At 39.8% G+C, this 14,990-nt stretch overlaps 1 protein-coding gene across 3 annotated transcripts in view; it reads left to right on the top strand.

The window, feature by feature from the left end:
- Positions 1 to 14,990, top strand: part of myo18ab (myosin XVIIIA b) — a 111,165-nt gene that overhangs the window by 1,164 nt on the left and 95,011 nt on the right. For all 3 annotated transcript variants that reach the window (XM_081370638.1, XM_081370639.1, XM_081370632.1), the window contains exon 2: positions 752 to 1,889. In XM_081370638.1, coding sequence (XP_081226764.1) covers positions 867 to 1,889 — 1,023 coding nt within the window. In that variant the 5' untranslated portion in view covers positions 752 to 866. The remainder of the gene's footprint in view (positions 1 to 751; positions 1,890 to 14,990) is intronic.

Consider the following 14,990-nt stretch of genomic DNA (forward strand, 5'->3'; position numbering starts at 1 on the left):
TGAGAATAACTCGTTGGACTAATGCATTGAGAGAAGTCTTACGTCTTTAAGTGCTTCCAGGCTCAGGCAATGTCTTTATCTTGGTTTTGATTACCAGGTCCACTTATATTCATAATGTATTTTTAATCAATATTATCATAATAAATATTACTGTTTTTTTTGTTTATACTATCTAGGGTTTACTAGTATATGTTGCATTTATATATTATTGTTGAACTCAAATTATAAATAGTAGTACAAATAGTAGAGTAGTAGGTACTATTAGGTACTATCATTGAGTATTGCATTAAGCCTGCATCAAACCTTTTATGGGGAAGAATTGCCCGAATTGCCTTCCTGTATTATAGGGAAGAATTTGGCCCCTTGTTAATGGAACTTGTTTGGATGATGAAGTCTCCTGCTGGTGGGAAAATAGGAATGTTAGAGGCCCGTGGCTTTGATAGCACCTCCCCAATTCCTTAAACCCTGTTTGTTTCACATCCTTTTAGTGAAATAATGATACGTGTCTTCCTTACACTAAAACTTGTCAATTTTGCTTTTCCAGTGAATATTATCATGCCACATTATGGTACAGCAGTTTCTTTCTTACTACATACTTTACCTTTTCACAAAGTAATTGCATATTGTAATGCAGGATATTCAGTTGCAGTTTAGTTGGATATTATGACATGACTAGAATCTAAATATTCTCATTGTGCAAAGAAACATGAAAAATGTTACAATTATTGATGCTATATTTTTCTTTCTCCAGGGAGCCATAATTAATCCATTCTGGATGTACAGAAGCCTCTCTGTATGGAAAAATCTCTCACTTCTAAAAACATTGGTGCTTCTGTAGTGGAACGTAGACTACTTTTGGGGACAGTATGTTCAACTTGATCAAAAAAGACAAGGAGAAGGATGGAGTTAGGAAGGAGAAAAAGGACAAGAGAGACAGGAGGGAACGGATGTCTGCAGCTGAGCTCCGAAGCCTCGATGAGATGAGCATGAGGCGGGGCTTCTTCAACCTCAACCGGAGCTCCAAGCGTGACTCCAAGAACAAGTTGGAGATCTCCAACCCTATCCCTATTAAAGTTGCCAGCAGCACGGAGCTCAACCTGACTGACATTGAGTCGGATGGCCTCAGTAACCGCAGCAGCATGGTCCTGGATGCAGATCAGCTCAGCGCGGCCAGTTCCAGTGATGATCTGAAGGGCGATTACAGTCAAGATGGCCATCGGAGCTCTGTCAAGGAGCGGGCAGCTAGGTTTGGCTCCCTCGCCATGCAAAACTCACAAATGGGTTCCATCATGAAGCGCTTCTCCTTTTCTCAGCGGAATAAAGATGAAAGTCCGTCCGAAGGTTCCACACCTTCTGGGCAGAACTCTGCTGCCCCATCGCCACAGGTAGAAACCAAGATCTTTGACCCCCAACGTAAGCCAAGTCTTCAACATCAGCAGCAGCCTCCTGCTGGGAAAAAGGTGCAGATTCCTGAGGTTGTGGATAAGACGTTTCCTGCGGACCTCCGCTTGCCTGCTGTCGTGCCACCGCAGACGCCCGAAGTTCGGGAGCTGGTTCTCCAGAGGCGTAACACTGGAGATTTCGGCTTCTCCCTGCGGCGCACCACCATGTTGGACCACGGCACGGATGGAACGGTATATCGCAGAGTAGTCCATTTTGCGGAGCCAGGTGCCGGCACCAAGGACCTGGCTCTTGGTTTGGTTCCCGGAGACAGGCTGGTGGAGATCAACGGGCGAAATGTGGAGAACAAGAACAGGGATGAGATCGTGGAGATGATTCGGCAGTCAGGCGACACGGTTCGGCTTAAAGTTCAGCCCATTCTGGAGTTAAGCGAGCTGAGCCGATGCTGGCTGAGGAACACCGAAGGGTTGCGGCGGGAAGCATTTGACGTAAGTCCATACTTTGTCTCTCTTCTCTCGTTCATGATCACAGGCTTTCCAGGCAACTCCCCACAAGCCTGCCCAGCTCTTACACATGTAGAGCCAATTGGCTCTTCTCGAGAGTATACAAGCACATCCTTTTTAAGATGAACATGTTCTTGTGCAACAGGAAGCGGATTCCTTTCCAGGATGAACATCTGTCACAATGTGTCTAACCGAATCTTTTCTTCCTCCAGCTTTCCACAAGTGATGACTTTAATGACAGGCTTTGAAATTGTTTTGTTTGTGTTTTTCTTCACAGTTTGCTGTGCAATAAATGGACACAGTGCGACAGTAAATTCAGAATTTTTCCCATTACAGTTTGCAGTTTAGTTTTGGTATGCAACTATAAATTGCACTTACTGTTAGTAAAAGAGAAAGAGGCTGGTCAGGGACTCTTTCTTGTGTGAGATGAGTGTGATGAATGGATGAAAAATCTCTTTCGTGTTTTTCCTTGACAGAAGGAAACCTTTGAAACTTATCTGTTATGTCCTTGTTGGATTACAGATAAGAATGGCACTTTTGCGTAAATGCTTAATTTTTTTAGGATGGGCGGAGGTTGTGTCTTCATTAACTAGCATGTGTGCCGCTACTGGTCTGGATTCAATCTAGTGCTGTCGTGCCAAGTTGCATATGTTGATGCTGAGACGAATCACAAAGCTTCTTCCTACAGTAACTGCTTGTGGGTGTTATGTAAGACTTCTTGAACTACAGTCATTGGATTCCTAGAATTTAGCAATGTTGTTTACTTGCTTGAAAACAGTACATTCAGGTAAATGAATGTTAACTTAAGTTTGCTATGTAATGTGCAGTGAGGAGCCCTAAGTAATTTGTAAAAAGGTATTCTGAAGCTGAATGGTGAGCCATCTGTGAAACTTTAGAGTGCACAACAGAGAGGTGTGAAATGCAATTGAGTTTTGAAACAGTGAATCAGAGGGTTTGAATCATTAAATGGTGTTTGTGTAGGAAAAAAGGTGTTGGCTGTTTAATAATTATTCCCTTCAGTTTGCTGCTTGCTGACAATTATGAATTTAAATGGTCCCTTTACAACTACTAAACTTTTCATTAGCCTAAAACAGGGTTTCCCAAATGGAGGTGCACAATCCTTGAGAGGTTCAATAGTAAACTGCTGTGGGTTTGTGAGATTGTGCTAAAAATGCAACGCTCAGTTAAACTGATTAAAAATGAAATGATTCAATTAATTATAAAAATAAATTATTAGTTTTTTTAAATTACATGAAAAAATGTGATATTGCTTGCATTTATTAAAAGGTTAGCATTACAATTTGTAGGTGATGTTAGCCCTTTTCTCACATAACACTCACTAACCCCGTTTTCCAGTAAACAGAGCTGCTATTTACACATGTAACAGCTTTTTTCTCCTTATCTGTATTTCTACCATTCAGACAGCTGTTAACACATTACTCATTTGTTTCAGCGTCTGCCCAATTTGATGACATTTCTTTTACAACCACAGATAATCAAACATTTTAATGTCAACTAAATGGTGTGCAAAGTAACTGCGCCAGTTCCTAACTTTGTGATTGTTTCATACTTTTTGACAGCAGACTTCATATGTCAGAGCATTCTAACACATACGTGCTCACACTGCTATTCTTACAGCTAAGAATAGCAATTATGGTTAAATCAAAACACCACCTCTAAATGGAAGAATTCTGTTGTATTTACAGAAAAAGCTGTATGGTTTGGCTGAGAAAAAGTTATGCGTCTCAGGCAGGCTTAGACTTTTGTAATGTATTAGTCACAGGAACATTTGGGTTGAGGAATATAGTGTTAAAATCAGTTCTAAGTGTTTTTGTACTTGTTGAAACAGACCCTGGTCTCTTTGTAGTCAGTCTTGGCCTAGAGCAGGTGAAGAGCAGCTGTACTCCTGCAGGCCGAATGGACCTACATATGCCTGACAGCACGAAGACAGAACACTCGCTCATCTTTCTCATCTTCACTACATTTACATGATGGTAAATGATCTGTATAGCCTAGAGTAAGAAAAGCTGCCTCTCGGCTTCAGCATTTGTGTCTACAATAAATCTTAACTCGAGCACTAACATCAGGCTAATGGTACTGTACTGCTGTAATGGGCTTAGAAAAATAAAGCGATCATCAGCCCTGCCTGTTTATGCAACCACATGTTTGTGAAGGACTCCCTAATGGTTTTTCCTATGGAATAGTTTTAACTTTGTGGCAGCATCATAAATTAAGCACTTTCAGGAAATCTAAGATTTGTTTAGTTTAAAGGTTTGAGTGATTTTTGCCCATTTGGTGACAGACCATCTCGTAACAATTAGAACGGTTCATCATGTGCTTCTGCAAATTTGGCAGGCACCTCCATCTCATACCAGAGTGGTTCTGCTGTGCTATTTTGGGTTTTACCAACAAACAAAGAGGGGCTTAGTTTGCTGCATAGTTCTTAGTCAGCCTCCTGTTGTATTCATTATGGTTCATTATCTGGCCTCAGGTCAGTGGGGGTTTTCTCTGCAGCCTGTGTCACCCTGACTCTTGCCCCCTCTGTCTATCGCTCTCTCTCGGACGGCGATCATAATCTGTTCTGTCTTTTGGCAAGCTGTGCTACAGGCATTGTCTGGAACATCTAATATGTCCTCTGAGAGTATTCATTTTGGGCTTATTTTGTTGTGGAGCAGTTTTAAATTAAAGATGGGCAGGAAGTACTCTACTACGTGGAAGTGACGGCAGTGATTGTTTATTAAAATTCAATATTTGAACTCGTGATAGACTGATATATCGGCCAATCAGTTTATTCAGGCAATATTTGGACATTTTGAGATTATCGGCCGATAACCATGTCCTCTTTGCAGAATAACAAAAGTGTTCTTCTATTCACTTTATCACTGCCAAATTCTAAATTCAAATTAAGATATTTTTAATGAAATTTCTGTCCCTCAATTAAAAGTCCAGGTAACCAAAACATTTGACGTTTCAAGACATTCATTAAGAAATCCATGCAAATCGAGTGGTTTAATCTAGCCTAAGTATTCTGAAGAAAGAGACACAATCTCTATATGGACTGGACTTTTGTGTCCATCTTGTGGGATTATTGAATTGTATAATGTGTATAAAAATATATTGACCACCCTAGCTTTCCATATCACCGCTGGCCTTTAAGAAATCCATAATTGTCATCCACTAATTTGCATTTGACTTTTCAAATGCAAAGCAATACTCAACATGCTTAAAATCAGTAACCACTATATGCAAAAGTACCATAAAGGTGCCTCAATTTTAATTTTGTGATTTAAGTTGTCAATTCTAGTGATGCCTTGCAGTGTGATTTGTCAGACAGCAATTTGCATCAATGTTCAGTAAATGACTGGGGAACATGGCTAGACGGAGCACAAGTGACTGGAACAAGGGTGTCTTAAAACATGTTTCTTAAAGTTTATCTGTTTTTGAATGCATCCCTTTTACAAAAGTAATTGTGGAACAGAATATTTGACAAACAGGAAGTGTAGAGCTGGACCTTTGTTCTGGTGTGAATGTGGTCCCGGGCAGTCGTGTTTTGTAGCACGTGTCTGTGTTTGCCTGTGTGATGTCTGGAGTGCTGTACTGATTTGCGGGCCTCACTGAGCAGCGGGAGCCATTCTCGGTCCCATTGTCTCAGAAAACAAATAGCAACAGCTTTATCATTAATCCAAATAAAGAAGAGCCGTAAAACGATCATGTCCCAGTGCAAACAAAAGCCAATCGGAGGGAGTTCATGACAGTCTCCTCCAGCAGGCATATTTTATAAAGTCAGGCACAGCTGGACCCTGCTGTCGTCTTGATTGACCTTTTACTTTCTATGTCTTACGGCTCAGATTTGCTGTTTTGAGTCTTAGATTTAGCTATGTTTTTCAGGACAAAGTCTGCTGACCTAGGTACTGCTTTCATAGTGAAAATTAGATTTGTACTGAAGAAATATATTGCTAAATTTGTTGCTAGGGTGCTGTTGACCCAAGTCAAAAGTCCATTCCTAAGTCTCAATGATATTTATATAGATGACATGACTTTGTCGCCATGGGTTTAAGTATACAGCATTTTTGCCATTTTATAATGGACTTTTTTTTTATTCTTGCTTGGTAATTTGATTACTAATTATATACGCATGTTATGGGAATATTTTTGACGTCCTTTTGTTATGGAGTTTGGCAGAATAGGAACTTCGCAAATAGGAACTTCCCCTTCATTGCAGGAATGTCTTTGGAGTGGCTGAAGAATGGTATGTTATTCCCGCTGTTCCCTATTCCTTAGAAGAGAGCACAGCAAACATACAGGAAGTCCTCTATTCTTCTAGGCATTGACCAGTGTAGTCAGGATGTCCTGAGATGGCCGTGAGGAAGCCAGAATAGAGACAGTACTACAGACCCTGCTGAAACAATCAGGTAAAACTGTCTATTTTCAGCACACAGGCAGCTCTCTGTCTAGTCCGATTGTCTCAGCCAAGACAAAACTAGGCCTGGAAGCTTATTTTTCTGGTTATTGAGTCTTGGACATTGAAGTTCAGCACTGGGTGTGTCTTAGTCAGCTCTCTAGTTGAGTAGCTAGTGCACTTCCTAAGGAGTCAGACATTTTTTAGGGCTGTCCCACTGTAAACAACAAAACTATAGGGAGTGAAATAAGGCAACATCTTTTATTTGCTATTAGGTGAGTATCATTGATATATTTAGAAATCTGTACAGTTAAACTCAATTGACACCATTTGTGGCATAATGTTTACAACAACCAGTGGTGTAGGAACCGGGGGGGATGTGTCCCCCTCAATATTGGAAAATGCTGCATGTGTCCCACCCAAAAATTAGCCTATACCGCAGGGACAAAAACTGTACATTTGGAACTTTTATTTTGAAAGCGCGACAAAGAAGATATCCGGTTTTGCCAGCAAGTCAAACCCAGAGTGATTATTCAAACATAGCATGAAATGGGTTTGACCTATCACCATTCGCCAATCACCAGCTTCATATTCTTCACTTTTCACCTATAGTCGGAGCATCTGATTGGTAGAGAGAAGTTAAACACTAGGAACATACAAATACGTTACAGGTGCGCACCAGCTTTGAACTGGAATAAGACTCGACTTTGTATGAGGTAAATTAGTCTCAGTCAAGCGGTTGAAATTAGCAAGCTTTTTAAAATTGAATTATGGATACGAGGCACATGACGATTAAATCAACAATGGAATTTAGAATGGCACGTGTGTTATGCTTTGCGAGAGGTGCTAACTAACGTTAACCTTTGCAAAAGTAAAATGTTGTGTCATCTCATTTCAGAATAATGCCACCCCACAAAAGGGTTCTAGTTCCTAATACATGCATTAAATGAGCACTTGCAGAATGTTGTTTTCCCGTTACATTATCACATGAGCAAAAGTATAACTTTTTGGGTAGGATTCCAATGCAAAATACATTTGCCGTATGTGACTATGTTGTATTTTTGTATTTTTTATTTTAATTTTACTTTGTCTATTTGTCATTTATAATTGTATGCTTTTGTCTTTTTTTTTTTTTTTTTTTAATTTACCTTTAATTTTATTTCAGTTTTATTTAATATTAGTAATGTTATCATTTCAACGTAACTATTTTAGTTAGTAGCCAAAGAAACGCTTAATTTTTTCATTTGTTTACATTTATTTTATTACATGCATACCGGTAATATATATTTTTTAATAAAACTATATGTAAAATTATATGCCTCAAATTTCAGCTTCTAAATCCTCCATAAATGGGCCCATGCATTTGCCTCACAGTAACCTTGAAACAAGGGAGGAGTCAAAATATTTTTTGGTGGTATCAACATTTTCAATAAAATGTGTTTTGAGGTAAATAGGTCTTCCATTAGTACAGGTATTTCAGCGTCTTCAGCACTAAAGGCTCTTGTTGACTCTGCTGCAGTGAAGTGACTGGAGGCATCATCATGGGTGGCTGTTGCCTGACTGACCTCCAGCAAGGTTGCACTTCATGACACTGTCTACAGAAGAGTTACAGCTGTGCACCAGATGCCCTCAGATCCGCATACACACACAGATTGATGCAGACATTCTGACACCCAGCCTCAGTGTGCCATCACGCTGTTTTACAGGCAATGTGAAAGCATGACTTTGCAGTTAACAAACCTCATAGGTCCATTATTACCAGTACACTGTGGAGACTGCATCAAGACCACAAATATGCTTTCATTAACATACTAGTCTCGTATAAGAGTCTTTCCCGCATACACACTTCTAACAATGTTGAAATAAGTTGTAATTTGCTAATCACAGTACTTCTCATCACAATATAAACAATCCTAAATGTCAGGTTTGCAGTATGTGTTCGTACTGTAGTGTTTTTCACTCTGTAGACAGGGCCATACTGGCTCCATCTCTGCCGCAGGACTGGCCCACAGCACCCCAGGGACTTTCTGCACCACACTGCTGTACTTCCCTTCTTCTCCGCTTAAGAGTAAAGACTTAAGTGGAGGACATGTCACTGAATGATCGTTTTCTACCAAAAACTGTTCACTTGTGGCACTTTTGATTGCTGTATTTCAGTGCACTAACCATTCACAATCCAGTTTACCCAGACTCTGGTCTGCTGTAGACCCCACCCGTCTATCTCTATCTGCCTGCCTGTCTGTCTGTTGTTCTGTCAATCAATCATTCTTTCTGTCTGTCTTTCTATCTGTCTATGTGTCTGTCATGGAAAGACTAAACTTTTGTAGTTAACAATGAATTTCAGTTCATTATCATTTTTTGTTCTTCCTTGCATTCAAATTAGAATTTCAGTTGCTTGTTTGGTATTTCAATTCAAATTCACATTGGATCGAATTGGAATTTAAAAGGCATAACCCCGACAAACGCCTCTGCATCACCTACTAGGTGCTAAAAATGGATGCTTTAACAGGAGGGTGATTTGGATTTGGAGTTTGTGCTTGAATTGAGTCATCTGTGATAAATTAGTAAGTTTGGCTATTTTTTTCCCCTCTATTATTTGGAAACATCCATTTTAACTTGAGAAATTGATTCTCCGCTAAAAGCGTCCCTCTATGACCTCCCTCTCTTTGTTTTTTTTTCTCTCTCTTACGCTGCCTGTGGGTTCTGGTACTTCTGTTGCCTTGGCATTGCTTCTGAACAGTCTGTGAGCAATTTCACCAAGCTAGGTTTTTCATGTGTGTATGTACTGTAAGTGAATGTAAAATAACAACCACTGAAATCCTAGAGGCTGGAAATCTTCAACTCTGTACTGGACCTTGACCAACGATGATAGTTAGTTACCACTCCATGGATAAATATGACTTTTCTATTATGTGAACTCAATTCAGAATTTTAACAAGATTAAACATTAATCTTTCATTGTAATTTTTCGCACATACTGTTTTTGCATGTGTATTGTGGAAACATACGTATGTTTGATGTTCACATATTGCTTTGAGAGAACAAACTCTTTTTTTAAATTTTTTTTTATGGATTTGCTGTGGGGAAAAAAAATCAATCATTATCATTACTTGTTCCCATGGGGACTTTGGTCTTACTGTGGATGCTTTGGTCTCAGTGTGAATTCAACGTGCAGTCACAGGTGCACGAATAGCATGTATTGGCTATTTCTTTGGCTTTGAATGTGTCCAGACATGATCAGATTTTAGAAAAAGAATCGGCCATTTTGTAACTTATTTTATGCTGATATGGAAGGCACACATACACCTCATGATTGATACCCCTCCTCAGAGTGTACAGGCACTGTAGCTCTTGGCCCTTACAGTATTATTTTACTCCACAAGACCATAAGCTCTGTTCAGGAAGCTATTCTGATTTGATTGGCTCTCATTTTATCTCAATCTTTTCAACATCTCTGAAGTTAAACATTCATTTTCTCTGGACCTCTGCAACATTTTATTTATTCCTCTCCAAAACCACATACTTGAGGTATGATAAACGATAAACTAACAATGAACATTTTTTTACAGCATTTATTAATCTACATTAATGTTAATTCTACATTAACAACAATAATAATAACTTGTTAATGGATATTTAATAATAAACAATATTATATTTATAAATAAAACTATATTGAGGGAAAAAAATGCTGTTAATTGTTAGTTCATGATGCCTGTCGTATCAACTGAAAACGAATAATAATGCAATTAACTAATAAAACTAGCTTTCAGTTGATGTATAGTTTGTTAGGATTGGACAATATTTGGCCAAGATACAACTATTTGAAAATCTGGAATCTGAGGGTGCAAAAAAATCTAAACATTGAGAAAATCTCCTTTAAAGTTTATTTAAGGTCCATTTATGTTCGTGATGGTGCTGCATTCACTCACAAAAATATATGTTTTATATATTTACAAGTATGAAAGGAATACAAGTATGTAGGAAATTTACAAAATATCTTCATGGAACACGATCTTTACTAATGTCCTAATGGTTTTTGGCATAAAAGAAAAATCGATAATTTTGCCCCATACAATGTATTGTTGGCTATTGCCACAAATATACCCGTGCGACTTGTGACTGGTTTTGTGATCCAGGGTCACAAATGAGTTAAAAATATGGTGGCGATACTGCAGAATTTTACTAAATATTCACTGTGCAGAGACCTTTTCCATTTACATGAACCGATTTACACAAATTAATTGGGATATCCCAAATCTACATATGTTTTAAGAGGAACAATTTGCATTAGGTCTCTCAACTTTAAATCTGTGTGCATAATAGAAAAAGGTGATGTAGCATTTTTGTCATATTTCAGTTAGCTACTCCCCAACTGTGATCCTGTTATAATTTGTCTGCTGACCTTTAGGGCAGAGTGCCATGTGTCATAATGCTGGGTGTGCCAGGCAGGAGTGTGATATGAGGGAAGTAATTGAGCGTGTTCAGGAAGCCCTAGCACAGAAACTGGGATAAAGAGCCAGTTTCTACGTACTGTGCCTGTCACGTCATTTGAGATAAGCTTTTAAGTGATTTAAATGGCCTTTATTCCCATGTGAATAAGTTGACGCGTTTCCTTCACAGTAGTCCTTCCGCATTGTTTTACATTGTCTTTTCTCAGTAGTGTTATATTTTAGATTTGCATCTTTTTCTCTGTCTCTCTTTTCTTAAAAATGATTGTTGTTAAAAATTATGAAGTTCTCGGGGTAAAAACGCATTATTATATTTAAAGAAACTGTTTTTTTTGTTGTTGTTGTAAGAAATAGAAATAAAACACTCATTAGATGCAATTTAATGTTGAAATCCTACTGGTGAAATCTGTTGATATGTTTTGTTAAAGGGATTGTTCACCCAAAAATGACAATTCTGTCATTTTACTCTCCCTTATGTTATTCTAAACCTATATCAATTTCTTTCTTCTGTGAAACATAAAAGAAGATATTTTAAGAAATACAGTATCTCACATAAGTGTGTACACCCCTCACATTTCAACAAACATTTTAGTATATCTTTTCAAGGGACAATACTATAGAAATGAAACTTTGATATACACTCACCTAAAGGATTATTAGGAACACCAATATCTCATTAATGCAATTATCTAATCAACCAATCACATGGCAGTTGCTTCAATGCATTTTGGGGTGTGGTCCTGGTCAAGACAATCTCCTGAACTCCAAACTGAATGTCAGAATGGGAAAGAAAGGTGATTAAAGCAATTTTGAGGGTGGCATGGTTGTTGGTGCCAGACGGGCCGGTCTGAGTATTTCACAATCTGCTCAGTTACTGGGATTTTCACGCACAACCATTTCTAGGGTTTACAAAGAATGGTGTGAAAAGGGAAAAACATCCAGTATGCGGCAGTCCTGTGGATGAAAATGCCTTGTTGATGCTAGAGGTCAGAGGAGAATGGGCCAACTGATTCAAGCTGATAGAAGAGCAACTTTGACTGAAATAACCACTCGTTACAACCGAGGTATGCAGCAAAGCATTTGTGAAGCCACAACACACACAACCTTGAGGCGGATGGGCTACAACAGCAGAAGACCCCTCCGGGTACCACTCATCTTCACTACAAATAGGAAAAAGAGGCTACAATTTGCACGAGCTCACCAAAATTGGACAGTTGAAGACTGGAAAAATGTTGCCTGGTCTGATGAGTCTCGATTTCTGTTGAGACATTCAGATGGTAGAGTCAGAATTTGGCGTAAAAAGAATGAGAATATGGATCCATCATGCCTTGTTACCACTGTGCAGGCTGGTGGTGGTGGTGTAATGGTGTGGGGGATGTTTTCTTGGCACACTTTAGGCCCCTTAGTGCCAATTGGGCATCGTTTAAATGCCATGGCCTACCTGAGCATTGTTTCTGACCATGTCCATCCCTTTATGACCACCATGTACCCATCCTCTGATGGCTACTTCCAGCAGGATAATGCACCATGTCACAAAGCTCGAATCATTTCAAATTGGTTTCTTGAACATGACAATGAGTTCACTGTACTAAAATGGCCCCCACAGTCACCAGATCTCAACCCAAAAGAGCATCTTTGGGATGTGGTGGAACGGGAGCTTCGTGCCCTGGATGTGCATCCCACAAATCTCCATCAACTGCTAGATGCTATCCTATCAATATGGGCCAACATTTCTAAAGAATGCTTTCAGCACCTTGTTGAATCAATGCCACGAAGAATTAAGGCAGTTCTGAAGGCGAAAGGGGGTCAAACACAGTATTAGTATGGTGTTCCTAACAATCCTTTAGGTGTATTTTAGAGTAGTCAGTGTGCTGCTTGTATTATCAGTATATATTTACTGTCCTCTGAAAATAACTCAACATACAGCTATTATTGACAAAATAGCTGGCAACAAAAGTGAGTACACTCTAAGTGAACATGTCAAAACTGTGTCCAAAGTGTCAATATTTTGTGTGAGCACCATTGTTATCTAGCAATGCCTTAATCCTCCCGGCAATGGAGTTCACCAGAGCTGCACAGGTTGTTGCTGGGATCCTCTTCCACTCCTCCATAACGACATCATGGAGCTGCTGGATGTTAGTCACATGGTGCTTCTCCACCTTCCGCTTGAGGACGCCCCACAGGTGCTCAGTAGGGCTGTCACTTTACGTTCGAAAATCGATTGCACAATCGATCGGACCAACCAACACAAGTTTCGACAACGAAAATAGGGAATCGATTTTAACGGTCTTTTCTCGGAGTGTGTCCAGCTCGTCACGATACGCCCGCAGCGAACACGTGTCACACAGCAACTGCAGGTTCTGACAAACACACATAACAGCAAATTATACTTCTGCATAATGTGTCTCTTTTTACTACAAAAATGTGAATTCTGCTGGTATTCAGACAGTCTCATGCATACAGATACAGATTCGGGCTACGGTCTACCTAATCGTAAACACAGCCATGTTGAAGCCTGCAGTGATGTTTTTCATTGAAGTTATGGCAGTCCACTCTGCTTATTGTTTTTCGAGAATTTTGCACTCCTGTTTGTCATTGTGCACGAAACTTCATGCCAATAAATCATCAGGAATATTTGCTGACTTGTGCGCATCTCAAGCGCCCTCTTTACGTTCCTCCTAATGCCTGTTAGTTTTCTGTGGATTTGCCTATATTTGGCGTTTAAAATGGAAACGTCTTTAGACATGGAAAGTGTTCAATGAACACATGTCTCAAATCGAACAGGATTTTTTCACAAAAGTGACAGGCAGCCCTAGGGTTCAGGTATGGTTCAGGTTTGGAGACATACATGGCCACTCCATCACCTTCAGCTTCCTCAGCAAGGCAGTCGTCATCTTGGCGGTGTGTTTGGGGTCGTTATCATATCATTCGGCACAGTTTCTAAAGGGAGGGCGTCATGATCTGCTTCAGAATGTCACAGTACATGTTGGAATCCATGTTTCCCTCAATGAAGCGCAGCTCCCCAGTACCAGCAGCACTCATGCAGCCCCAGACCATGATGCTACCACCACCATGCTTGACTGTAGGCAAGGCACAATTCTCTTGGTACTCCTCACCAGGGCGTCGCCACACATGCTGGACACCATCTGAGCCAAACAGTTTATCTTAGTCTCTTCAAACCACAGGACATGGTTCCAGTAATTCATGCTCTTGGACAGGTTTCTTTCAGCAAACTGTTTGCGGGCTGTCTTGTGAGCCAGCTTCAGAAGAGGCTTCCTTCTGGGATGACGGCCATGCAAACCGACTTGTTGCAGTGTGCGGCGTATGGTCTGAGCACTGACAAGCTGACCTTCCGCTTTTGCAACCTCTAAAGCAATGCTGGCACGATCATGTGTCTGTTTTTTTAAACCAGCTTCTGCACCTGACGCACAGCACGAGGACTCAACTTCTTTGACTGACCCTTGCGTGGCCTGTTACGAGTGGAACCCGTCTTGGAAAACCTCTGTATGACCCTGGCCTGTACTGTAACTCAGTTTCAGGGTGTTACCTATCTTCTTATAGCCTCGGCCATCTTTGTGGAGAGTAACAATTCTAATTCTCAAATCCTTAGAGAGTTCTTTGCCATGAGGTGCCATGTTGAACATCCAGTGGTCAGTATGAGAGAATTGTACTCAAAGCACAAATTTTAACTGCTCTAATGCAAGATACACACATTTGTATGGTCCTGTCAAGCAGACAAAAACATGAAATAGAGGAATTGGACATGTTGCTTTGCATGGTTAAACGACGTACAGCTATTATCACTTAGGGTGTACTCACTTTTGTTGCCAGCTATTTTGACAATAATGGCTGTATGTTGAGTTTATTTTCAGAGGACAGTAAATATATACTAAAATAAAATATATCCAAGTTTCATTTCTATTGTATTGTCCCTTGAGAAGATATGCTAAAATGTTTATGAAATGTGAGGGGTGTACTCACTTTCGTGAGATACTGTTTCTGAGTGGGGTTTTTTTGTGCATAAAATTGTAGTCAATGGGGTCCAAAGTTGTTTGTTTCCCAACATTCTTAAGAATAATTAATTTTGTGTTCCACAGAAAAAAGATTTGTAGATAGATTTGGAATGACATGAGGGTGAGTAATTTTTTTCATTTTTGGGTTAACTGTCCCTTTAAGGGGATCATGAAGTGAACTGCTTTGCTTGTTTCTATGAAGGGCTTGGAAATGTTTTCTCCT

The sequence above is a fragment of the Scardinius erythrophthalmus genome, assembly GCF_964197995.2.
Source record: "Scardinius erythrophthalmus genome assembly, chromosome: 7".
NCBI classification, from domain to species: domain Eukaryota; kingdom Metazoa; phylum Chordata; class Actinopteri; order Cypriniformes; family Leuciscidae; genus Scardinius; species Scardinius erythrophthalmus.